This window comes from Sparus aurata, chromosome 19 (genome assembly GCF_900880675.1).
Source record: "Sparus aurata chromosome 19, fSpaAur1.1, whole genome shotgun sequence".
NCBI classification, from domain to species: domain Eukaryota; kingdom Metazoa; phylum Chordata; class Actinopteri; order Spariformes; family Sparidae; genus Sparus; species Sparus aurata.
This window is the reverse complement of record NC_044205.1, coordinates 23,456,618-23,484,099: the sequence shown is the minus strand read 5'-3', so window position 1 is coordinate 23,484,099 and position 27,482 is coordinate 23,456,618. Positions and strand designations below refer to the sequence as shown.

The 27,482-nt window shown below is 41.8% G+C and overlaps 1 protein-coding gene across 1 annotated transcript; it reads left to right on the top strand.

Annotated features, from left to right (window-relative positions):
- Nucleotides 1-907: 907 nt before the first annotated feature.
- On the top strand, nucleotides 908-27,293 carry apbb1ip (amyloid beta (A4) precursor protein-binding, family B, member 1 interacting protein). Its single transcript, XM_030398619.1, has 14 exons — nucleotides 908-1,124; nucleotides 7,221-7,280; nucleotides 9,146-9,233; nucleotides 10,720-11,012; nucleotides 12,674-12,751; nucleotides 15,174-15,333; nucleotides 19,673-19,794; nucleotides 21,016-21,090; nucleotides 21,262-21,405; nucleotides 21,737-21,847; nucleotides 24,068-24,166; nucleotides 24,265-24,388; nucleotides 24,509-24,570; nucleotides 25,299-27,293. Exons 2-14 carry the CDS (start codon nucleotides 7,221-7,223, stop codon nucleotides 25,938-25,940), a joined length of 2,058 nt encoding a protein of 685 aa, XP_030254479.1. The 5' UTR covers nucleotides 908-1,124; the 3' UTR covers nucleotides 25,941-27,293.
- The last annotated feature ends 189 nt before the right edge of the window (nucleotides 27,294-27,482 follow it).

Sequence of the window (27,482 nt, the reverse complement as noted above, 5' to 3'; positions counted from 1 at the left end):
TGGTCGGCCTTCCCCCCCCCCCCCCCCCACCCACCAGAACCAAGAGCCTGAATCAAAAACAGAGGTGCTAATAAAGGCAAAATAATGGAAAAAGAAAGTAATATTTCCTTTTCTGAAGAGATTGGGGCGTTTAAAAAATGAGTCTAGCAACGTGGGAAAGTTGAGATGAAAGAAGAAGATGTGAAATCTTGTTTTCTGGCCTCCCAGGTTGACTCAAGGAGAAATGCAAATAAATAGAGCTATCTGTGTCTGCGTGGTCAGATAAGAGCCCAGAGGCTATTCATAGCTTGACAGCTTAACTCGCCTCGGTTCCCCCCCACGCTGAAGATAACTGACCTTGTTGCATCACACCAGTGTCTTAAGATATTTCTTCCCTATTTCTAGCGCTCGAGTCGAAGTGGAAGCCAATTTCTGTGAGCCTGAGACGCCCCGATTGTGTACATTGAGACTTTTTTAACTTTATTTAAACAGGTGTGCACAGAATAATTCTGTTTTAGGATCTGTTTAGAGAATTCGGAGCTCAGCTGTAGTCTGGTTCACTGTCATGACGTGCCACGCTACCACTCCCGCCTGAAGAGCCATTGTAAATCAGTTTCCAGGGAGGTGAATTATTAACCGAGGCCCGCCACATTCCTCCTGCTGAATCAGCCGTTCTCTCGATCCCACTGAGACCTCGCTGTTTTTAATTTCCCCCTCACGACCCTTCATCATCTGCTCGAGAAGGTTGTCAATCGGCACCCTGATGGGAAGGTCACCTGCCCGTCACTTCCCTCTTTGCTTTCTCCGTGTTTTACGTGGTTGAAACTGTTACAGTCGGGAGCAGATAAGGAGGCTGTGATAAGAGGGACGGCCCAGTGCTGCCTAGACAAGACTGTTGTGAAAGTTGTCGAAGCTCTTAGCTGGAATGCAGTGACAGGTCTGGACCTGAACTTCCGCATTAAGGCAGGAAGAAGTCAGAGAGCCAGATGCAATCCACCGCAGCACACCCAAATCTGACTGTATATGACAGTTTCTCTGGTGTCGAGGCGTATTAGAGAATAAAAAAAAACCTCGAGGTGGAACCGATGAGAAGCTGTTGTCTTGAAACCGACAGGTGAAACGAGGATTAACACACTTTGAAAAAGGTGAGTTTCATTCTCCGTTGAGCTGGATGTTGGAGCCTCCAGTTAACGGTGAACACCCGTACGGCGTACACGACTTTGACTTTTCCTGTAAAATCATCTTAATTTGATCGCAATGACTTGTCAAATCGTGTTATAACTTTACGCAGGACGGACACAAAAGAGTTGTTGTCTTTGCACTCGTGAGATAACGTTTGATTAAGATAAGGCAGCAATTTGGGCTCGTTGTGATGAAAAGGGTGTTAGTTCATAAATGTGTTCTTGTCTGCTCTCCAACTGGGTGGACCCGGCTCTAATTTCAGACCGCTGTATGACTCAATAACCACATGAAACCGATAGGGTTGGACCCTTATTTTAAAGCTAATAAGGCTGTCAGTTTGTCCCTGGATATAAGAACATTCTGTACATTTGGCTTCATGAGGCGAGATTAAATCACAGAAGAATGGACTGAATTTCTTCGAAACTGTGTCAGTGTGTGTTTGGTGTAAAAACCATTTAGCTGACAGCTTGTTTTCAGGTTATTTTCACTCCTGTCAAGCCAAGAAAATCTACGCAGGCTGACCAATGACTCAGGTGGAGCTGTAGAAAATGTGAAAAGACTGGTTTTTTTTCCACGTTTGATTTCTGCAAAAGCACAAAACAGCCGTCCGAAGATACGATCTTGTTCTGTTTTAATGCCAGGTATGATGCCTGGTTTTTCTGCCCTTCAGCGCTTTGTTTCTGCTGCTGCAACGTCAAGTACATCCAGTTCTTCAAACACATCTGCCTGAGCTCCAAATACAGACATTTGATCGGAGTAAGAGAGGGAGTTTCAGCACATTATGGTAAACATTCTGCGCTTCGATACGGCCACTTATCGCAGAGTTATTGCCTGGTTTGCTTTTTTTTTCCTTCTTAAAACTCAGCTGCACATGTGTGGCGAGGCTGAAGTGCATTTGAGATTATTTAGGAGAGAAACATTTCCTGGAGGAATGCAGAAGTCACTCTCGTGCTATATCTCAGTCTCCTTTTCTTTCTTTAGATACCCAAAGTTCAGCGCCGTGTTTTCTCAAAGCATTGTGCGGGTTTGGAAGGGCGCCAGATTTCATGCCCGACTGTTTCCAATAATATTTATGAACGCTGACAAATCACATATTTTCTCCGGAGCGGTTTCTGGAAAGAGGGCGGAAAACGGTGCTAAGAGGCAGAATTGTCCAAAGTGAATGTGAAGTTCACGAATATGAACTTTGTTGTAAATGCAGTTATTGTTCGGAGACGAAGCCTCAGTTTGTCCTCCTTTTGGAAACATGTTCGATTGAACTGGAGAAGTGAGTTCATGTCAGAGCTCCGTTCTTCCAGCAGGAATTGTTCCGTCAAATGTCGTTAGTCACACCGGACTCTATCTTCTAACTACGAGAGTTCTCCGGTATTACCGATGCGAATCTTTTGCATGCTTTCACAGCAGATCCATGTCAGCCCTGATGTAAACAGCCAAAAGTTTTTCATCCTTATTCATGGTTGATTTAGGAATGGCAGGGTGTTTATTCTCTTTATGATTAAGAGTTTGAGGAGATGTAGATCCACACCGCTCTCATGTCTGTGCACAGAGATGAGGCTGGAGCCAGGAGGCAGTTAGCTTAGCTTAGCTTAGCTTAGCTTAGCTTAGCACAAAGACTGGAAATGGCGAGCCTGACTCTGTTCAATTTCTATACAGATTTAAGAAAGCCAAAGCTTGTAATAGAGCCACTGTCAGCATGTGAGAAGTACACTTGTGTATGAAGGTGAAGTACAAACATGGTTGATAATGACGGGAACTACAGATGAACACAGTTATAGAGCCAGGAAGTCCATTTGGGTTTGTTTATTCAAAGGCCTTTCATCCAGGCAACCATGGTTCAACTCCTGCGTGAAGCAAAAGCACTTGCAGCGAAAATATCATGTTTTCCTAAACCAAACCAAGAAGTTCTAACCAAAATACAACCATTTCACAACGTTTATGAACACATTATGAAATGCCATTTGTCAGTGTCATACAGATGCTGATGAACGTGAGGAAATGTAAATGTTGACCTGTGAGGACATGAAACTGTGTAATTTTTTGGAGTTGAGTTTATGATCTATGTCCTTAACTGCAAACTTGTTGCATTAACCACATTGTAAATTGGTTTTCTGGCAGTACAGGTGCCACAGGGTACTTTTGCGCAGGATCTTTTACTGAACCTAACCGAGTAGCTTGTATTTCGAAACTGTATCTGGGTGTAGCATGTTTGTAATCGGTACCTTTACCACCAAAGAGACCGTGAAGCCAAACACGTCGGGTATATTAGACTGTTTGGATCGATACTTGGTTGCCTTTTTAAATCTATAATTTGTAAGACAGCTGATCGTTGAACCTCAGTTGTCCCAGTTCGTCCAACACTGCTGCCTTGGGTTTCCCAGGTTGGCTAAGACGGACACTCTGGGTCGACTCTTTCTTGACCTCTAACAGAGAAATCGGTCTTCTCATCTAAATTTCTGCAAGAACGTGGAGATGCTTATTTCTCAAAATGTTAAACTGTTCTTTCAAGTGACTCTAAAATGCTGTGCTGACGATCGTTGTAATATAATTTGGCCTCTTTGTTTCACTAACAATATCACACCTGTGAATAGAGTTAGAAAAAAGTGCAACTTCCTGAAGCTGTTTGACAAAGATATGAATCCGTACCTATTTATGTGGAGATGAAGTGACCACAAACTTAGCCGTTACAAAAAAAAACTCCCTCAGCAGAAAACCCAGACCCCCATTTCCAACTTCTCCTTACTGTACAAGAGCTCCAATGAATGCATTTGGCCTCTAAAAGCAGCTGGAGGGACCTGGCTGACACTTGTTTTTTTTTCCCCTCTGGGGTTTTAAAACTACACATTAGAAAAGAAAATGGCATCAGCCTCTCACACAGTGTTTACGTGTGCTGCGTGGTTGTCGGTGAGCAACGCGAGCTGACGTCGGTCGTGCTGCGGTCGCTGCAGGGAGTTCTGCTGCATTACGGTTGTCATACTAAAGAATAAGAAAATAAAATGTGAGATCACAGGAAGAAAAGAGGAATTAAAGTCTTTAATTGCTCTCCTGATGGTTTTGTTTTGCCATTACTCAGAATGTCACGTGGCGACCACAAAAGCAAGTCGTTGGAAATTCTGTTTTATTTCAGTGTTGGTGTGAGTAAAAGGAAAGAGCAGAGTTAAGCTTGCAGGTGTCACCATTTCCGATTACAATTTCGACACTGCGTGTGGCAGGAAGCTTACCACTTCCTCCTCATGGGGCAAACCATTCGAGTAAAAGGGGTGGAGGGAGCGGGCCCCCCCTGCACGCTGCAACGGTGAGAACAAACCCACATTTGCAAAACTGGAAATTATTGTCTCACGATCAGCTTTTAAATTCTCGTTATGTCATCGCGACTTGAGAAGTTTCTCTGTAATCAGAAGCTGCAGCGTTTCTCTTTAAAACCACACATGCACCGGCCATATGTGAGGTGTTGGAGCGATATTTGATTCACTTCACATTCAAATGAGAAACATCATGTCACAATGAACTCTCGCCTGGAACACAATCAGTCACTCTTGTGTCCTCCGCAGTGTGACGCAGGATTTCCCCCCCGAGTGTCGAACTTTGCTTTTGATTAAATCTCTGCAAATGTTTTTTTTTTTTTCCCCTGCCTGGTGTAAAAGTTTGCCACACTGTGATGAGTGAGAGCAGCGAGTTGCACTCTGACAGAGGTAATATTGTCGGATCTAATGGACCATAACGACAGGAAAACAAAAGGGATGTCTGGAGATTCAGCTATGCAAACATTTTCTCTGAGGGGGAGGAAATCTCATCGGTCGAGTTAAACCAATGAGATTAAGGGGTGGGCTCAGCTTTAAAGAAGTGTTCTAGCTTAGCGGCTAACACTAAGAGAGAGGCCTATAAAAATACAACGTGTGTGAAGTGTGAGCTTAACACACTGAAACCCCCACGAGTTCTATTTAAAGCGTGCAGAAGTCATGATCAGTAGATTGTTACCATCACTTCAACCACACCAAAACCTAACCATGGCCATTTCTATGGTCTAACACAACCGAATTCAACTTTATATTTGAGTATACCCACCTCAGGTCTTGCAGCTAAACATAATCATGTGTCATCGTTATGTCAGAAACCCACTAGTGCCATCAGGCGAGCCTAGCTGTTCTGAAAATAGCTCATAGCTGAACCGTTCCAAAATGATCAATGCTAACACCATGAATCAACAAAAAAGCAGTTTGTTTTATTCATGTTTTGTTCCAAACATTAGACAAAACATTTGAATGTTAGCAATATAGGCAATTATGCAACAACAAATGCTGGGTTTGCCTTCGCTGCCAGTGCCATGTTCATGCTAGCGTGGTATGCTAGCAGCTGTTTGGGCTGTAGCGTAGCTGCTCAGGCACAGCGGTCCAATTAGCTGAATGGTAACAGGTTTGTAAAACATCAAAAGCGCTCATAGCCAGAATGTAAAAAAAATACAGCGCTATAACATCTTGAATTAACTTAAAGCAGTTTGTTTTCTCAGATTTTGTTTCAAACTAGCCCAGCTGCTTAGATACAGCAACGCTCTGAGCTAAATGCTAACATTAGCATGCTAACAAATCAACATAATGATTGTTAGCTAAGTAGGTTTCTATAAACCATCAAATATTTCTGTAGTTGAAACTTTACTGTTTCAAACTTTAGTTTTTTTTTCTATTTGTATACCTGTTTTATTCATTCTGTTGTCTTTCTATTTATATTTGTAAATACCCCTTTAATACTTGTTGTTTTATGCTGGCCTCTGTACTGTACAGCATGTTGTAACTCTGTTTTTGAAAGTGCTATAAGTCATAATTCCTACTATCTTAAACCATATATTGAAATGAAATACTCAGGTCTGGTTCACATTTCAAGTTTAAAGACTGATTAAAATAAAGTGGGACACACACAAAACCACAGTGAAACTTTAAGCAACCACAGAAACACGATCAGACGACAGAGCAGTATTTCAGACGCCAGCGAGGTGTTTTTAGTGACGATGGGGATTTTGCTAATACTCAGAATCAACTGGTTCAGCCGGTACAGCAGCCGCACTTCCAGTAGAAATGTCCTGAGTCGAATGCTTGGTCAGTCATTGAGGGCACCATTAGCACACACAGGAGCTGCACAGTAGCTCAAATACAGCCCGTTACATTTGTGGAATTAAAGCTCAACTGCATGAACTCCCACTGACTCCACTCCCCTTACTGGTCGTGTCCCACTGTAAGAAAACAGGGACTCTGTTTTGGCTGCACAGTCGAGCCCATCATAACATTTGCTCTAAGAAATAAGGATTTAAGTGCACACCTAAGTTATTAACTGTAATGATGCTGATCAAACTGCATAAATCTTTACAGGTTAAACTATTTAAATCTTCACTGTTCTACTTTTGCATATTTTATACTGCACATGGTTGGTTATTCTTCACTCTGCATGTTTCAGGGATCCATTTTTGTAGTTATCAAGTATTATGAATACATTTTTAAGCATTCAGGTTTTGAAATTAAATGGTATCGTCATCCATAATAATCAAAACAAACTTTCTGCATTGTGATCATGTGATGTGAGTGCATGACTGGCCTGATTTCACTAGTGAAGTGCAGGATCTATTGTTCCCCCTTTGATAGAAAATGAAACAAAAATGAAATGATATTAGTCCCTGGTGTTGGACTTGTGCAACAAGACACAGCAAGTTGCAGCGAGAAATGAATGCCTGGAAGTCGTGCATATGTACTTCTGTTTGCTCAGTCTGGTTGGAGATGCTATGCGAGATATTACAGCCTCGGGGCACGCAGAGTAAAGAAGCAGTACTGAGTCTCACCACTGGCTGCGTGACATGCTTTTGTTTTTGAGCACTTGTTTCACGTGCAGATGGACTTTCATTCCTCACATTCCTTCAACTGTTTTCAAATCAGTGGAAACTCTTTGCTTTTCGGTTCAGTACAGGTCGTTGATTCACAGGGTGTGTTGTCAGTGGACAGTGTTTGTCACGTGGTGAACACGTTTACAATCTGACAGTCTGATCTTTAAGTATTTTATTGTGTTGTGACTTTTCACAGATGGATGACATCGACGCCATGTTCAGCGACCTGCTGGGGGAGATGGACCTCCTCACTCAGGTGAGTTCAGTCATGACAGCAGTTTAACTTCAGCTCTTCACTTCACATCTTCAGACTTTCTTTGTAGCCTTTCTGAATTATTTATTACTCATTATTTCTTATTAGTAATTTATTTTAGGAGTATAAGTCTACTTCTAGCTCGTTACAGTATTTTGATATTCAAAAAAGCAAATCTGAATCAAATGTTTCATTTGTGGTTTATCATTTTATTGCATTAAATATTGATTAAGGTATTAAAGACTTCATGCTCTTCTTAATAATAAGCCTTATTACGGTGTGTGTATTATAGCTGTTTTTTCGCCATGTTAAAAAGTAATGTTAATGTTAAAATGACTGAATTTTTATTTATTTATTTTTAATTCTTTTATTGTTTCTTTAACCTGAACCTAGTCTTAATAACATGATATAAAAAGGTTTATTGCTCAGGATTTTTTATGTATTTATTCATTTCAACTTATTTTGTATCAATGACTCAACGCGCTTTGCAAAAATGAACTTAAGAGTCTAAAAAAAAACAGGCAACAACAACAAAACAAATGAGAAAAAAACCTTTAAAAATAGACACAGGTGGGTAAATCACAAAGAGGGTTGGGGTTTCTTTTTTTGACCCAACACCAATCGGTAGAAAACAGACTCGTACAGATATCAGTTGATACCGGACCATCACAGGTTCAACGATAGCAACATTTGTTATCAGATGTTGGAGAATTACTGGGGTAATTTATAATTATTAAATTCCAAATACGTTGACTGGTTCAGTGCAGTGATGTCATTTAAGACTACAAAGTTTAAATGGTAAGGTGTAAAATATCCTGCCTCTGTTACGTACCACAATCAAGGAATCAGTACATATGCATGTGTATCGTTTTTTCTTCCTTTATATCGGTATCAGCTTCAGTAGAAACCCCCAACAAAACCGGCCTGATATCAAAATAACATGGGGTCAAGTTAACACAGTGTTTCAGACGTCACACTGGGTACATTTTCAAACCGTGTTTTTTAGTTGAAGGTTGAATTGATTAACAACATTAACATTCACTGTTTGGTTTCACTTCATTTAAGCATTATTTAGAATTCATGCGCTATTTTCTGTTAAATGTGCGTCTTTCACTTTAGCCCAAAAGAACATTTTGTTTTCACACACAGTCCTCAAGGTCAATTGGATAAATGCCTCTCTTATTTTTTAGGAGCTCACCTTTTAAGCTGTCACAGTACATTAGCTCCTCTTTGTTTTCACATTTAAATGTAATTTTTGACACCTTTTAATGCAGCAGCAACAAGTGAACACAACACATTCTCCCCCGCTGGACTTCCTGTGGTTAATTCTCTCACTTTATTGCTTAAATGGACTTCTCTTTTACTGGAAAGACGGCCGACAAACTCACTAAAGCCCACCATCGATCACCCAGACACTCTAGACTGGCAAGCACAACAAACGCAGCGGGGGGGAAACACTCTTTGTGGTCATCTAACAACCGTAAATTACACCCTCTTCTCGGAGGCGAGGTCAAAATGCCAACCTCATAAGCCAGCTCGGGGATTACACATTTCTCTCTTAGTGAAAAGTCCTGCTGATCACTTTGATGTTTCTCTCGACACACCGGTCATGTTAAGTTACTGCCACTCCACCAGAGGAGGGATTAATATAACACACAGAAGCTCTGTTAGGGGTTTAATGCCTAGAAGCAGATGTAACATTACACTCGCAAACATTATACCTCCTTGCATAATGTTTTGGGGACAGTTTATGTTTCAGAATGTGTTGTGGATTAACTCCCGGAGCCCTCTGGGGGTCTGTGTGGCTGTGCAGCGTCTAGTATTCGTGCTCTTATAAACACACCGCCTTGTTTCGTTCTTCCCCGCAGAGCCTCGGCCAGGAAACGGCACCTCCCGAGCCTCTCCCCAGCACCAACGAGGAAGTCAACTTCAACAAATGCCTCACCGACCTGAATGGTGACTAAACATTCTGTCTGTCGAGTGTGTGGAAACACCACAAAGAGCTGAGTGTTGAACTTCTGCACGGTGACTTACAGTACAGCGATGCAGTTGTGCAAGGGGGGACACGATGTATCAGGTGTTTCATCAGTTATCTAGAAAATCATCAAGACAGCTTTGAGAGCCGGTAGTGACGTGAAGAGGGTAGAAACACAGCAGTCAGTTGCCCTGCAGGGTATCTGGCTGCTGTTCGAGAGGTGAATTCAGACGGAGATTGGGGTCACTGTACGTGCTAATTACTCCGGCTCTTATGGGCTGTAAAGCAAGCAGGTTAATGTTAAAGCAAGGTTACAGCGTCAGTTACAAGCACTTTAAGTCTCCTTTTCCCTGTTGTCTTCAGCAGATGTGTAATTAAGTACTTAGGTATTGTCTAATAATGTTTATTTATGCAACTCCTTGGACAAACCTCTCTAAAATTAACTAAAAATAAATGTCGTAATTGTAGCATCATCATGATGACATGCTCAGAATGGCGATGTGAGCGTGCTCATGGTTAGCACGACACATCCTCGAAGATAAATGTCTGAATAGGTCGATTTCCAGCGGCTCCCAAAATGACATCAAGCAGCGACAGGTATCGATAGCAGTTTTGTTAGGTTTCGCAACTAAAACAGCTTGGTTAGGTTTAGAAAAACACTGCTGTTTGGGCTAAAAGTATTACGTTAAGCTAGACGTAGGTTACGTATGCTCCAGGCACGTATATGATATGCACATAACCTCAATTACGGGATGAGAACAGCGGCCTTCTGAGAGAAAGTCCAGTGTTTGTTCAACCTAATTGCCCCCTGAGAGGACTTTGATATCTCACGATAGGCCGTGTCATAGTTGTTGAGAGATTTCACGCTGAATCACATAATCAGCCTCACGCGGTGAATGATACTGTCCCTTTGTGACCTTTATTCTTTTTAACTACACCCTTGCTCGGAGTGAGTGTGCATGAAGTTAGCCCATGTGCTTCCTTTTTCTAAATGAATCACCCTCATGGCGCCAAAGTTCAAGGCAGACCATCCAGAAAAGTTGAGATATCACATCAGTGGGTGAGGAACGTCCAGCATGTCCTAAAATGCGAACTTCATAAAGGGTTTATTTGTCTTAATAATGGTTAATTAATTGTTAAGGAACGCTTCAGCCCAGCCTAATCTAACAGCACCACCAGTCTTTGACTGTCATGGCAGACAGAGTGAAATGAAATTGGAATGAAGTGAAAGAAATGATTTAATTTGATGCTCTCGCACCGGGTAATGAAAGCATAAATAAGGGAACTTCTAAGGAATGAAAGTTCTTAATGTTTAAGGGGAAAGTCCAAGTCATCTAAGAAAAAGGATCCTCTCTGTGCCAAGCTTCTGCTGACTGGTCAAATACCTTAACAACCTCACAACTTAAATGTCCCGTGTCTTTTATATACATTCTGTAACCTGAGTTTGAATTTCCCTCTTCACGCCAGAGTCCCTCCATGAGCTGGAAGACAATGATCTGGACGCTCTCATGGCTGATCTGGTGGCCGACCTCGAGGCGACGGAAGAGAAACTTGCAGCCGACAAACAAGGTCTGAAGGTGCCATCGCCGCCCCCGCCCGACCTGCCGCCACCACCCAAGGGCCCGAGCACACACCCTGCCCCCTTCCTCCCTTCCCCGACGTCCCCTGCAGGCAGCACCGGCAGCAATGTTAGCACCCCGGCCTCCTCTGCCTCCTCCCCTTTACCACCTCCGCCTCCTCAGTCTGCAAAGCCTACGATGGTGAGCCAGAGCACAGTTTGTGAGCTTGTAGAAGCACGAACCTTTACACCTCTCGACTGGGAAGTGGTCCAAAAATAAAAGAAGTGAGAGTCTTATCGAGGCTTGTCAGAGTAATAGAGAGCTGACTTTGGTTGTTATTGTGTCCAGGAAAGTGCCACAATGAAAGTGATGGAATGTGACTATGTTTATGTACTCAATTACTGTGTTTAAGCACAAATGTGTGGTACATTACAGGAGTATTTTTGCTATACACCTGTACTGACGAGGCATTTAAGGAGCAGCGTTTTCAGTGGGAGATAGGAGCTTCCGCTGGTGTGGACTTTTTAACTTTTAAGATTTGTTACAGGCACAAGAATCTTTATAAAACTGAAGTAAAGGAGAAAAACATGAAAACATAAAAAGGGGCTCTTATAGGCAACTGAGAGAGACGGGGGAAAGTCATGTCACGTTACACATGTGGCCAATAAAACGGTGATTAATCGTCTAAATTGCTACAAATGATAACACGCGGCCCCTTTTAATGTCATATCTTTACTTTTACTCAAGTATGACTTCTGGGTTACTTTTACAACACCGCACAGTAATGGATGACAGATAGCGAAGGAAAAAGGAACGTTTCTTTGCACTCTCATGCCCTCAGAATATGATACACGAGAAACACGAAGCAGAAAGAGGCAATAACGTCACGATGTCTCTTTTATTGGTTCACCGCGAGGAAGCGCCCTCAGAGTCGTGCGTGACAAGACAGCATTACGACGAAAATACCGCCGGTTCCCAGCATATAAATTTCTGGTGGGCTCTCTTGCTGTCTGTGCGGAACTGGGAAGAGTGGTATTCTCCTATAACAGCGAGGACGGTGAGATCATGGCGAAGCTGCTGCTTGCTGGATGGAGGCATCTGTTACAGTTACAGAGTTACTCATGAGGCGAAACAGCCGAGTCTGTCTGGAACAGATCAAACGCGTACAGCCATGAGGCAGGAAAGAGTAACAGGATCAATACCAAAGATTGGAGAAGAGGGGGGGGGGGGGGGTAAAGATGTGGCAGTGGTGGGAGGGAGGGGTGCAGCCAGACGGGAGCTTATTGCTTTAGCAGGGTTTGTTACCTCATCCCTCCGAGGTTAAAAACACCAGCTGCGCCGGGGCAGAGAATGTGTCATTGTTAGGTGGAGGTGTGCACGTTCATTAAAGCTGCACTGTAGGCAGGAACGGCCAAAGAATTAAGGGTATCACATCCCCGCTAACGGAGATCCAGTTGATTAGATGTAATGTCCCGAATGAAATTCTTGAACGGACACACCGGCTGTGAAATTAAAAGCGAATCAGAACACCTCCTGAAAAACAACGAAGGGCCACATTTACAGACATGAACTCACCGCGGTTAGATATTCTCCTTTTATTTGGCTTTTAAAAGCAACAGCTAAACACAGAGGGAGTCATCCTTGTTCGTTATGTTTTTTTTATAGAGAGTTAGAAGAAAAGATTGATAGCACTCTCGCGTGTGGACGGTAAAAGTGAATATGAGCCGCACTACATTTCAGGAGTTGTATGCACATGTAGCCTGATGCTATCAAAGCGTATCTCCTTTATACTAGACTATAACTGATGGCAGGTGAGCACTTATTCTTCAGTTCATAACTATTACATATTGTTTCCCATTCAGGAGGAGATCGAGGCGCAGATGAAAGCAGACAAGATCAAGCTCGCTCTCGAGAAGCTCAAGGAGGCCAAAGTGAAGAAGGTAAGACGACCAAACATCCAAGCCTCTGATCCCACGTCCTCTGGCAACCGTAAACTTTAAAAGACACTGTGAATTACAGCTACACGGACGTCACTGCAGAGGACGTAATGTTCAAACGTAGCGTGGCTCTGTTTCTTTTTTTCTTCTTCTTCTGCAAGAGCCATTAATCAAAGTAAAGAGTGGCCACTTTTCATCCAGCCAACGTCCTTGTAGGATAGCGGTTTCCTCTTTGGGTGATATGTGGACACTTTCTCATCTTCAAAGCAGTCAACAAAACACAGACATGTGGTCTTGCATGCAAAGACTCACATCAGGAACCGCAATTTCATGCAAACTAGTTTCCTGCCAATAGCATAGCAGTTCTTTTATTTGTTTTTTTTGTTTTTTTGAACCTTAGGTGATGTGATGGATGATATAACTGCTTCTGGGAAATGCTTGGCTGAGAGTGGTTGAAACGTACATGGGTGTGACTGATTTAATGGCCAATTTCCTTGTTAGGAGAGTAATTATAAATCCCTCGAAGAAGAAAGGGAAGCGGCCATGTGTGTGCGGATATGAGAAAACACAGACCACTGGCCAGTTTCGCAGGAACATCTGTCGCGGGGTTGTTAGACGCAGATAAGCAAGGTGTGCTCTCTGTGGTTTTTTACCAGAAACCACTGGCAGCTGAGGCCCTCAGGTCTCAGATAAACCCGTTGATTCCAGAGCATGCTTAAGACAAGGATCATGTATTTTTAAGATATGTATTCAACCTCGCATGAGAGGAGAAATAACTTGACATCCAGCGACATTTCGTTCAACCGCATGCCAAACCCACATCGTCTTCCAGGGAAGGTCAAGACCGAGTAAGGCGCGATCTAACGCTCTAAATCCTCTTGTGATAACATCTCTGAAACCTACATTTTTATGACACAAGGCAAGCGACTGGCCGACCTTGGTTTCTGCAAAACTCCTCAGCTTTCCAAAGCGGGATTTGTTTCAGATGAGAGGAAGTGTGAGGCCATATGAGCCTGTGAGGAAAGCACTGCTCCGCTCCAGGGCAAAATTAAACTCAGCCAACTTCGTCTCAGCCAAGAAGAGACAAGCACAATGGAAAGGTAATTACTGAAGTGACTTAAAGAAGTTCAGCAGGATGGAGAGACAGAAGTGCTGATGCTTCAACTCCTCTGGTGAAGCTAACATTAGACAACAGAAACAACCGTTTACTGTACACAGCCTGTAATTTAACTGGCAAACAAGCAATGTGGTCCAGGGCTGATTGTGAGTTTCGCTTCAGAGACACCTGCTGCTCTGCACAACATGTTTAACTTCAATCTGTCAAGCAGGTAATGCAGAAAAACCAAAGGAAGTAGGGGAACAATGCTTGTTGACTTCCTTTATTAGAGTTAGATGAAAAGATCAATATCACTTTCATATCTGTCCATTAAATATGCAGCTACAACCAGGAGACAGCGAGCTTAGAAAGCTTAAATAACAATTTTTTAGGTTCGAGGGTGGTTGAGTTCTGTTTCCAACTTTTGCTAAGCTAAGCTAACCACCTGCTGGCAAAAGCTTCATATTTACTGTACAGATTTGACACAGGCCTGTGGATACTCTTATACACATGTGGAAAAAAATCCAATCATGGATGAAAGTAAAGTAAATCACGTGCAAAAATTTACATGTATGTGAGTTTTTTTTTTATTTTTAAGTAAAAAAAAATCCAAAATAATTTATTTTCACATATTTTTGTCCACATGTAAAAATGGACAATCAAATGAAAAAAGTAAAAATGTGGAATGCAAAATTATCATTCACATGAAAAAAAAGCTTGTGAATTTGTGAAAATGTGGAATTCACATGTGAAGAAGCCAATCACATATGAATGTATGGAATTCATATGTGAAATTTTAATTTTCACATGTGGAAAGTTTCACACACAAAAGTTGATAATTTGTGAAAATGTCAGGTTCACATGTGACACTGTTTTCTTTTAACCTGTTAAAGTTTTAGTTCTCATGTGCAAATAGTTTATCATATGTAAAGGAAAGTGTGAAAATGTGGAATTCACTAATGAAGAAGCAAATTCCACATAAAGCCACTTACATATGTATTTTTGTAATTCTCAAGGAACATTTGAATTTTCACATGTGGAACTTTTCTATTACAGTACATGAAAAAAAACATTCACATGTCAAAAAGTCCTGTTCACATGTGGCAATATCTTAATTTCACATTAAAAAGTAAGTTCACTTGTGGAAATTTCATACAGATGTGAAAAAATCGCTTCACTTCATTTCCGTTCACATCTGCACATATTCAATATGAAATGGGTATTTTTTTTTAAAAGGCAATATTATCGGGGTATCGATCATCTTAACCAGCTCCTCACACAAGAGTTCTCACTACAGCAAAGTAAAATAAATATACATTGTTTTGACAGTTGGTGGTGAAGGTGCTGTTGAACGACGGCAGCTCCAAGACTCTGATGGTCGACGAGAGGCAGAACGTGAGGGAGGTTCTGGACAACCTGTTCGAGAAGACTCACTGTGATTGCAATGTGGACTGGAGTCTGTGTGAGACCAACCCTGAACTGAACCTTGGTGAGTTACCGCACAGCATTATTTATACTGTGCTGTGGTTTATGCTACACAGTGCTGTGGCTACATCTTCATAGCACTCGGATCTTATGTCACCATGAGTCACGGTCACATAGAGCGGTGTGTCATCAGCGTATGGAGACGGATGAAATGTTTCCATACAGTTTTAGAAGTGTTTGAAGACAGGCTGAAGAGTGTTTATAACCAGTCATTAGACCATCAGTTATCACCATTGTCTTTATTATGTCATCAATAAAAAAGGTAAGTTTATGTGCTTTACAGGTAAACATATAAAGACAGTACATAAAATAAAGACACCAAATTGAAATAGATAATAGACAGAAAAAAAGGCAAGCGAAAGAATATTTACATATTAAAAAGAAGTTAATCTGTAATTTAATGTACAGTAATGTAATCTCAATTTTATACTGATGCCTCTATGTGACCTTTTATTGGCAAACAAGCCCACCAAGTGGAAGATTTATCATTCTTAATGCCTGCTATCACATCGCAAGTGAAGTCTGCTAGCTGTGGGCTAATTTATGAACGGAACCAGAAAGATTTGCACTGTCGACTACCAGTTTAACAACATAAGCCCCCAGCGTGTTTTTATATGGACTGTCATCTGAACACACACAATGTGCAGGGTGGGATATTTCATTCAGGTCCAGATGATGGACTGTGTTTTTATTGGCACGACGGCAGCCACACTGCAGCGAGCTCACAGTGAAACATTGATTTTTTTACTCCCATCTATCTCTCTCTCCCTCCTCCACACTCTATGTATCTCTCTCTCTCCCTCTCTCTCTCTCACACACACACACACACACACACACACACACACACAGCGTAGACAGGTGGGTTTAATTTGCTGTATCGGACACTGTCAGTCATCCTCCCTGTCACGCGGAAATAGAGGCCTCATGATCTCAATCCTCCGTCTGGGCCGTCTGTGCTATATTTACTTCAGCTGCTGCACTCTTAGCGTCTGCGGCCGCTCGTTACCACCTGCTTTCTACTGTTTTCTAACAACTTCATCGGATTGTTACGGAGATAATTCAGAAATGGGGGTCATTTTACTGCATCCCGAAGCTTTTTTCAATTAGAAACCGATGGTAAGGTCGTTAACTCTGTGAGCAATAAAGTCTGAGTCAATGTTATTTTGCTTGCCTGAATTATACTCGAGTAATTTCATACGCAGTTAAGCTGTGAAACATTTAATTAAAGGGTAAGCCTGGATTTATTCCATATTTTTCTTATTTTCAACCAATTCCATGAGAAGACGTAAATCAAGAATGTGTTGAAAGCGCAATTTGCAAGATTTCCCAAACCTCACTGTGGCTCTCAGCCTCCATTTATTATGCTAAAGGCTTAAAGGGATAGTTCACTCCAAAATCCAAAATGAATATATTTCCTCTTACCTGTAGTTTTAGTTGTCTGTCTAGATTGTTTTGGGTGTGAGTTGCAAAGTTTTAGAGAGTGTGCATTCTCTTCAGTTTAATGGAATTTGGCTGGTAAGTGCCAAAAACATACATTTGAATAAAAAAAACTCATCAGCAGTGTCTCTGTCCAGAAAGCATGACTTGCCAGCTAACTATGCTAACTAAACTAGCTAATGCTACAGCTCAGTTGAGGAGGACGCCAACAGATTAATTGGTTATCAAGTTAACAACTACCCAATTCATTGTTGCAGCTCTAATCAGCAGACCTACCATACAAGTCCTTTTATTTGCTGCAAATATCTTGCCACAGAAAACATTCAAGAACAATATGTAAAATTGCTTGGAAAAGCTCACAACTTCCTCTAATTCTCAAAAACAGCAGATTCTTTTGTCTGAGTTAGAAATAGTTCAAACACCAGGTACTTACATTTAAACTCACAAGTACAATTGTTGTTGCAGATACTTTTAAAGAGGAACTCAGGCGTTTATTCTGGATATTTGAGAGGCCTTTGACGGAGGCGCATAACAAATGAGGAAATGTGTATTTCCCTTCAGTCAACACAGTTTATTTTTACCCAAATGATAGGCCGTGTTTAAATTAGATGTCTGACACACTGATTGCTATTTAAAGCCCGTCATCCATCCCGAACTTCTTACGATTAGCTCATTCGAGTCATGAGCACGGGTGGTGGAGAGGACCTTGTGTCATCTCTGACTAACGAGACATCTTGTCACTGGAAACAGTGTGAGATAGTTTATTATTAACGGTCTGTAAAACGCCCCCACACACAATGTGTTGCGCTCTAACAACGACACAGAACAAAAAAAAAGAAGTCACGGCCAATAAAGTTCCGTGGAGATCAACAGCAACACCATCTTCAAACAAATCCCCACTGTTGATTTCGCCCATGTGCTCACCATGCACGCCACTGGAAACACACCATGTGGTAAACGCAGTTCAAAGGGACTTTTACTCCTAATAACTCACTCCAGCAGCGAAGTCACACCATCCGTTTAATGATCGTAATAGCCAAACTATAGACTGGAACCCTGGCAGCAATTTATTTAATGCCTCCGCCTCGGCTTGTATCCTGTAATTGGGGACCGTGGCTAAACTACAGTCAAATGCCCAGGACATGATGGAGATCTACGGCACTGAGTGTTTGGGTGGGCAGAGGAGGAGGAGGAGGAGGAGGAGGAGAAGGAGGTGGTGGTGGTGGAAATTGCCCTTAATGTGTTTTCGAGGCACAGTCCCATTAAAAGTCTTTCCAGCAAAAAGGCGAGTCTTGTATTTTTATTGAGCCCCTCTTTCAGTCATCCGGCTTGAGAAGAGACAATCGCACTGTACAGCCGCGGCGTTCACTTCAAACCGAGCTTAGCTGATTTAAAGATTTCGTGACAGAGTAAAAAAAAACAAAAAAAAAGGTACGCGCGGTGACGCATTTGTTTCCCTGGTGCGGAGATAAAACAGAAGGGACAAGGAGAATACAAAGTGAGATTAAAGACTGTTGCGGATTCTGGTTTAAATAATAATGAAACTGTCGACTCTGGAGACATTTTTAATCTTCTTCCCGACTGCGCTGAGAAATGATCTTTTACGGGCTGATAGAGACGCGATCAGCTCTGTTTACTGCAGTGTTTGAATGTAAGCGACTGCATTTATTAAAGCACGAGCACTTTGTACCATCTTGTAGGACTTTTAACTGCTACTCCACAACATTTTAAGACCGCCCTCACCAGGAAGATGACACAATTTTGTCGTTTGTCAGTGCTTGAAATGACCGGTATTATCATTGTTTGGACAAGTTCTCGTTGCGTAACCTTTCGGTAGAGTTTTCTGGCAAAACTTCAGTCATTTCAAGGGAGCGCGGAGAAGGAAAGAAAGTCGATAAAGATCAAAACTGACCCTGCCGAAAAATGTTGGCCTCACAATAAAGTTGTTCTTTTATTTACCAGTTTTGGAGTCTTCTGTTGGCCAAACCTCAATCTCGCAAACCCCATCAGATACGTGTCTGATGGCAATCTAGTCTCTGTGAGCGGCGGCCAATGTTTCTCGTGTCATTGTTTGCAGTCCACTTATCAACTTGAGCTTAACCTCAGCTGATCTCTATCAACAAGTGGACATGAATGCAGCTACATTTCTAAAAAGAGAAGTTGTCAGGTTCGGAGCTTGCCTCTTGGCCAGTTTACCGTCATGCAGCCAAAGCCTGCGCTGATGTTGGCTGGTCAATACGACGCAGATGACAAACGGAAGAATGCTTCCAACACCAGCGTCACACGTACGCGGTGCACGTAACAATTTAAAACTTGCGATAAAAAAAAGACACGCTTAATGACTACTTTCACTCTCAATTACATTTTTATTTTATTTTGTTTTAAATGGTAGCACTTAAGATTGACATGGTAGTACAAAATGTAGAAAAAAAAAAACAGGTTGGTGTTTCATTTTTAGCTCTTTACTTAAGATGTCGTTGAACTTGAACCCCTTAAAAACGTTTTTGATTCAGGTCAAGGAAACCTGTATTTTTTCCCCCTAACTTTTTGGATTCTGAACTACTTTACTTTAAGTCAGTGCTCGGAACAATTCAAAGTTAGATGATCAGCGGAAAAGGTTATAAGTAGTCTATCCTTGATCGTAATGAAGAATGTCTACATCATGAAACTTTTGCTTTAAGCCACTTTGTGTATAATTCGCAAATGTCCGACTTTGGCAGAAATCTAAAATACACATGTGGACCGGCATAGATAAACATCTGGATGCCACTAACGTTCGCCAGAGTTGTCTCATTTGTCTGCAACCCAAGACATATGCCATCCAAATACTATCTCATAAGAATGACACCAAAGTTGATAATCCGACTACTATCGTTTGCTGACATCTTTTGCTTTTCCCCTGACAGAACGGACGTTTGAAGACCACGAGAACCTTGTGGAGCCTCTCCTAGCGTGGACGAGGGACAGCGAGAACAAAATCCTCTTTCAAGAGCGGCCGGGAAAAAACGAGGTTTTCAAAAACCCGCAGGTCGGTCCTCTCATTGTTCTGTATGTGTCTTTATACGGGTCTTTGAACACACGCTGACGGATCAGATCTCATATATCCAACGAGGGCCGGTTCATTATTTCTGGCCTGGCTTCGTGCAGATCTATCTCCACGTTGTCTCAGCCTCGTGCCATCTGGCTAGTTTCACCGTGTGAGTTATGAGATGTCTTTCCTCCGTGTAGGATGACCTCTTACATTTACGTCCTCGCTGTAATATATCAGACAAAACGGCCTCAGGCAAGAAGACATCAAGATCTTGGCATGTTTGTTGATATAATGGGAACCCTTTATAATCTCACTGGTGTTTAATGTTTAATGGATTCGGTCTGTTGGCAGAGACGAACAGCCGGGTCGGAAAAAAAACAGCGAGATATTCTCATTTTTAAACTACTCCATCATGTCTTCCACGTCCCCCCCCCCTCCCCCCGACAAAAGACAGATCTGTTTTATACAATACGTCCTGATCAATTTACAGTTTTTAACTTTTGACAGGGGCTACCAAAATAGAAATCCCCTCAGGCGTTCTCCCACCACAGTGGAAACAGGCCAGTCACACAGGGACAGAGAGCAGGGTTCAGGGGTTTTTCAGAGGTGATCATTTGTTTTTTCCCCTCGTGATGCTGATCGCCAAAGTTTTGTTCTGATTTCAAATATGTTTTTATTTAAAAATGAATGAATGAATTAAAGTTAATATTGTGTTTCGAATGAAAAACAAAAACATCTGAGGCTGCACGCAGATCCAATAGCTTCATGAACATCAAGATATTGATCAGAATTGAGGAAACAGACATGTATAATGTATAATTCAATATAGTCGTGTGTGCGGAGACTTGCCCACCTTGAGACCTCAGTAATAGGCAGGATTTCAAAACCAAACCAAAGTTCCTATCAAAGGGCCTATTCATGAAAATTCCAGATTCAAGGACTGTGTTTCCTGTATTCTGGTGACATTTAAAGAGTGAAAATGACAAAATTATTTAACTTTTTGTCGAATAATTTAGATTTTACTCAAAAATCGCTGTGCAAAATTTCATGGCAATCCACGTCTGAGTTGTTGAGACGATTCAATCTGTCAACGAGACAGTTGGACATTGCTATCTATAGAGTTCTGCTGCTAGCATGTCTAAAAGTTGCCAGTTTATTTGACAAATTGTTGTATCAGACTTACTGCGACCATTAATGCACTTCTTGTTTTATCTGCAGAACTTTTATCTATGGAAGAAGGATAAGAAATCTCTCAAAGAAATAAAAGACAAGGACAAGGAGTTATTAATACAGGTAAGATATGCACACACACACACACACACACACACACACACACACACACACACACACACACACACACAAGCCTTGAGAGAAATATTGTCTTTAAAGTGACAGTACTCCCGGTGAGAGCTCCTCTCAGTGACCCCCTTTCATCCCTCCTTCCCCTCGTCTCTCTCTCTGCAGGAGAACTTCTGCGGCACCTCCATCATCGTGCCTGATCTCGAGGCTGTCATGTACCTCAAAGAAGACGGCAAGAAGTCGTGGAAGCAGCGGCTCTTCCAGCTGAGGGCCTCGGGAATTTATTACGTGCCCAAAGGGAAAACTAAGGTCAGGGGTTCACGAGGGGAATCAGGTTCTTTTTGCGGCAGAAACAAAGACTATAAACACACATCCAAACCAAACTCCTGCAGATACTCCTGCGATGTCGAGTGAAACCTGCAGAAATATGAGGTTGATCTCTCTGATTTCAGTTTGACTATAAACTCCTAGTGTGTAGTCCTCCAGCTTTATGAACCACACTCTTGATTCATGCAACACTAAGTATAAGTGGACTTTTTCCTCCCTGCTGGAGGAGTTCTTACTCCCAAACACAGCATTCATACAGGACATTATCCACACTACAGGTCGTCTTGTAACACATTTCTTCATCTCCTTCCAGTCGTCCCGTGACCTCGTCTGCTTCGTCCAGTTCGACAACTTAAACGTCTACTATGGCAAAGACTTCAAGAGCAAATACAAGGCCCTGACCGACTTCTGCTTCGTTCTGAAGGTACGTCGGCGATGAGTTCACACGCCCTTACAATGTGAAACAGATTTTTTATAGAGAAGCTGCAACTTCTGCTGACCATGATACAACAGAAAAACACTGACAACAACAGCCCGTGTGTCTGTTTTCAGGGGCGTGTACCGAACGGTATGTTGCGCGCAGAATTAATCGTTGTCAATGGTTTCTGGGAAGACAGCTGGCAGCTCCTCTGGACATGTGAAATGTAATAAATAGTTTGATTTGAAGAAGTGAAAGGAGACGGCTTTTTCTTCTTTTTTTTTTTTTTTGCCCAATCGAGCTCGAAGTGGCGAGAAGGCGAGCTGAGGACTTTTTAATCAGCCCCTAATATATCTTTCAAAGGCACGACTGTAAAAAGCACAGTGCGTTTAATTAAGACGCGTTCTTTGAAGTCGAGAGTATTAACAGTAATGGGAGGTACCTACAGTATCCGTTTAAGAGCGAGAAACGCTGACCGACGTGAAAAAAGTAAGAATTAGACGGGTTGGTGGTCAGTGTTTAAAGGATGTGAAAGTCCACTTTCTTTCCTTTTTCCCCTATCTTGTCTGAGAAATACAGCAATCAGCAGATACCGTTCGACTAGTTGTTGAGGATCAAAAGGAAAAGAGCTTAGAGAGGCAAAGAAAGTGAATTATCCACAAGTGAAGAACAGAGTCTTCAAGGTCTGAGCAGGAAGAGAGGAGACTTTGAAGGCGCTGCCAGCCAAGGGCGAACGAAAATGACCTGTCGGAGTGGAGGTCGCGTGGGAGGCCAGCCCCTGATTCGAAGCCATGGTCTGGAATCATGCAGATAAAGAAAGGCTGATTCCGTGTTGGTAGATAATATAAAGATGACATGATGATAGCAGAGGCTGGGTGTGTTTGACACTTAGGCGTGGCGTTGCTTTACAGGCTGCCCAACTCTGCAGCAGCAATTCAAGGACGTGAGCACAAAAACAATTCGGCTTCATGATGTCGCTGTTACATATTCAGAGGAAAAGCCCGAGGTGATCGCTAATGCCGTCCTCATTATGTATTATATTGTGGCAAAGTCGATCTCCGCCTCGGGGTGAAACGATTGACTGCGGGATTAAAGCTGGACCTGAAACTATGAGCTGCGCAGCAAATGTTTTCCGCGACCAGTGAGATTTGGTCGACTTACTTTAAAGACCATTTGAGCATCAATCATCTCGTATTTCCCCCCCAAATTATAACAAATTACAGGATGCACTCAGTGACTCACACATTTCACTTTCTTGGTTCCTTATTTGTCTGTTCTGAAATGCTGACTGGGCTATTTCAAACAACAGGAATTGAAAACATATCATCAATTTAACTGTGTTTCCTGTCAACACTTCTGACTCACTCTGCCCCCCTGTGGCCGCCTGGGAGAAACTAACAGAGGAACTTTTTACAAATTAAAGTCCAGTCGGTGCTGCGAATTGAGGCTACATTAGCTGTTTATAACATAAGCAAATCTCCACTTGAGTCATCAGCAGTCAAGTGGCATTGTGGGTAGTGTAGGCTACTGCTTAAGGAGCAGGTTGCGGGGTCTGAATGGGTGTTTTTCCGAGGGGTTTGTGTCCCGAGTGAAACTTATTTTTTATATCTTTAACTTTTTGACAGCAGAGATTGACAGCAATATGGAAAAAAATAATATATACATTTAATTATTTTTTTTTATTTTTTTTTATTTTTTTAAATATATGGCAATTGATATACACAATAAATGCAGAAGTAATGAAAATCCTTTTTATTTTTTTCTATTTTCTGTTTGGTAGCTTTATATTTTCATGTATGTATTTATTTCTCTTTACAATCCAGCATTTTTATTTACCGCATTTATTCCTCTTTATTTTTTCACGTATATTTTCTCAAGATTTTACAGAATTACATTTACATACTTTTTTTTATGACACACCTATGACTCCATACAATAATGCTAGGACAGCATTTCTGGTTATGCTGGATCAATTTTGATAATTGTTTTTGGACATTGCACAATAATATTACAGGAGTTCAACATTAAATCTGTGGAGTGCTCCTTTAAAATTATGCATGTTTGGATAACAGCTAAAATGAAGAAGGTCACAGTCTCATATGACACCTCAGAGTTCATCTCAGTGTGTTCCAAAAACAACTTACTTCAGATTTAATGTGTGCTACACTGAAACCCGTCCGGTTGTGTGTGTTGTGTTATTCTGATGTGTTGTGTTTGTCTCTTCAGCATCCTCAGATCCAAAAAGAGTCTCAGTACATCAAGTACCTGTGCTGCGACGATGCTTGGACCATGAACCTGTGGGTAACCGGAATACGCATCGCAAAGGTAAACTGAACTCTCAGCTCTCTATTCAATACCAGGAAACGACCTCCAGTGGAACAGAACTCATGCTCTGTTCTGTGGTGTGTTTCTTCCACTCACAGTATGGTGCGTCGCTGTATGAAAACTATAAAACAGCCGAGAAGAAGGCTGTTGTCAGCTCGGCGTGGACGAACCGCAGCACTCCATCAAGCTCCAATCCATCAACGCCCTCGCCCACCATCAAAGGTTAGCACGGCACACGAGAGCTGCCTTTAACGGAATGTTTCATCGATGTAAAACGACCCAGATGTGGTGATTTTTACGTGTACAGTGTGTTCACTCAGTGTGTTTCTCCTCCTCTGCTAGCTAAATTACCAAGCCAGGCCAACGGTCACGCTCCCAAGCCCCAACCAGGACCTGTGTCTCAGGTACAAAACTTCCAAGTGCTGGAAATATTGACTATTTTCATTATAAATCTATTTGTTTTTATTGTTTAGTCTCTAAAAATGTTTTAAATGCGGACAAGTTTCCCAAATATTCAGGAATATCCAATTAAAAAAATGAAAAAAAGAGCAGCAAATGGTGCAATACTTTACTTTAAGTGTAACCTTAAAAGTCTTTGATAGTAAAATATGATATTGAATTAATATTTACAGTTTTTAAAGAAAATTTTAATGGAAAGACAACAAAACTAGAGCTGCAGTGACTTTAATTGGCGATCTTTTTTTATTTTCGACTCATCGCTCCAGTCAGTTTCCAAGCAAACATATCACAAAATATTTCTATGGTATCAGCTTCTTAAATGTGAGTATTTGCTGCTTTTCTTTGTCATAAGTGACAATAAATTAAAACTATTTAACTGTTAGTTTGAGCACATTTAAGACATTAACGTGTGAACGAGACATTGTGATGCCATTTTTAAAAAAGTTTTAAACATTTTAACAGTCAAAATCAAAAGAACAGAGTCTGAGATTTCCAGACGTTCTGTCCATCATATGAGTCAAGCTAAAACTTGCTTAATCCTACATTTCCCATAATGCACCATATGATTTCCTGCCTGGTGAACAACCTCAGATGGGTTTTGGTTTAGAAATGTTATAAAATATGTTCCCCTCTTGGACATATTGTATATTTATGTTATATTCTGTCTTCTCAGGACTTTGGAAATGTCCCACCTCCGCCTCCACCTCCTCCTCCACCAACGGCTGATTTCCTTCCTCCACCACCTCCGGACCCAGTCCTCCCTGCTCCACCCCCTTTGGCCGCCAAGAAATCCTTCAAATCTGCTTCCCCGCAGCGACACCTGCCATCCAACTTCCCTCTGCCTCCACCTGCAATGGACAACCTCCCTCCCCCACCGCCACCCCCACCCATTGACGACGGCCCAGAGGCCCCGCCAGACTTCCTTCCACCTCCTCCTCCTGCCGCTGGCTTTGGTTCACTGCCACCTCCTCCACCATCTATGAGCTGCCTACCACCACCACCTCCCCCAGCTAGTTTCGGGGGTATGGACCAGTCTCTGCCTCCTCCACCACCTGATCCAGGGTTTTTACCACCACCTCCACCTCAGCCAATGTACACAGGAGCTGGAGGAGTCCCGCCACCACCTCCTCCGCCTCCGCCTCCACCTGCTGCTGCCCCAAGAGCGGCGTTGCGGCCTACAGGCTCGGTGAAGAAGGTTCCACCTACTCCGCCAAAGAGAACTACACCAGCGCTGCAAGGAGGTGGAGGAGGAGGAGATGGAGACCTTATGTCAGAACTGATGATGGCCATGAACAAGAAGCGTGGCAATCATTAGCCTGAGTTTGGAATTTGTGGAGTACAAGTATAGTAAGAACTGCCACGTGTTGATTTTTTACCAAACAGCTACTGTTGACATCCACAACAATACTAAACATCCACATGGAGCCAGTGGACATCCATCAGCTGTAGACTTCACCTCTCCCAGAAAACACTGCTCCATCCACCCTTTTTCTGAACTGCTTATCCAAGACATAATCTTGCATGAATCAACTGAGAGGTTGATTATTATTATTAAGACCAAAGAGTTCAACTTTTAACGAGTTGCAATTGTTATATACCAGGGACCTCATTACAGAAAATTCTCGAAACCCTGTCTTCTATCAGTTCATGATGACATTTGGGGATCTTCAGGTATAACTGAAACTGGTTTTATAACTGCTTTCAGGAAATGTAGCTATTACGCAACTTAAACGTTGTAAGGGAATTCAGAATAACTGCCAAAATGGATGCACCATTATTGTTAGGTCAGTATGGCAATGACAATACATATGGGGTAACAACAGAAACACTGAAATATAATGATTGAAAGGCTATACCATAACTGCTAGAGAGGCTATCACTGTTGTTAGCCTGTTGGAGAAGCTAACGCTGATGTTAGCATGTTGGAGAAGTTTATATAAAAGTCAACCAGTTTGGGAAGCTTATACTAATGTTAGCTTTGGAGAAGCTAACACTGATATTTACTCTGATGTTAGCCTGTTGGAGAAGTTATAATCAAAACGAGCCAATTGGAGACGCTAACACTGCCGTTAGCCTATAGGAGAAGCTAACACTGATGTTAGCCTGGAGAAGTTAATATCATAGCACAGGTAGGATATGATACAGCCATTAATTTAGGGAGATACAGCCATGAATTTAAGAAATTCTGATTTAAATGGAAGATTCGTACTGTCTTTGAAACTTCTATTAAAATAAGACAACCAGCTAGCAGCTAGCTAGCCTGCTGAAAAAAAACCCAGCATAGACCAACATGCTGGTCAATGCTGTTTTTTTTCAGCAGGGTACTCTTTTTTTCTGTAATGAAGCCCCTGTTTCTTTCTGTGTTTGAAAGCTTGAGTTTTTCAGTGAATCACAATTTTCTGAAAAAAACAAACAAACACGATGTAACATCTGTTGAGGTGTATTATTATTGTTTTGTATGATAAAAAATTAAACCACTGTTGTCATAATTAAGAGAAGCGTTTATAGAATTGTATATATTGTTATGTGTCTGTATGGAGGGCTGTAAATACTATAAAAACACGAGTTATTTGGGAATACAAAGTGTCGCCCATTACTGTAGCTTTTTAAATGACTGTTGCCGAAATAAATAATCAAAACATTCCCGGTGGGATATGAAACAAATGGACAGCATTTCTTATTGTATTGAATCATTGCCTCTTCTTCTTTAGCACAAAAAAAACATCCCACTGTATATAACATGTCTGTCTAAAGGTACAACCCCCTGGAAACAATCTTGTAATATCACAATATAAAACATCACATATGTAAAAAATACTGGCCCTGATTCCCATTTTTTTTTTCTTTTAGCTCAGAT

Bases quoted from the DNA above. Each gene is read 5' to 3' on its own strand.
- apbb1ip (XM_030398619.1), top strand. From the start codon at position 7,221: ATGGATGACATCGACGCCATGTTCAGCGACCTGCTGGGGGAGATGGAC. The intron at 21,091-21,261 runs GTAAGATATGCA...CTCTCTCTGCAG, and splicing joins ACAAGGAGTTATTAATACAG to GAGAACTTCTGCGGCACCTC. The intron at 24,571-25,298 runs GTACAAAACTTC...CTGTCTTCTCAG, and splicing joins AACCAGGACCTGTGTCTCAG to GACTTTGGAAATGTCCCACC.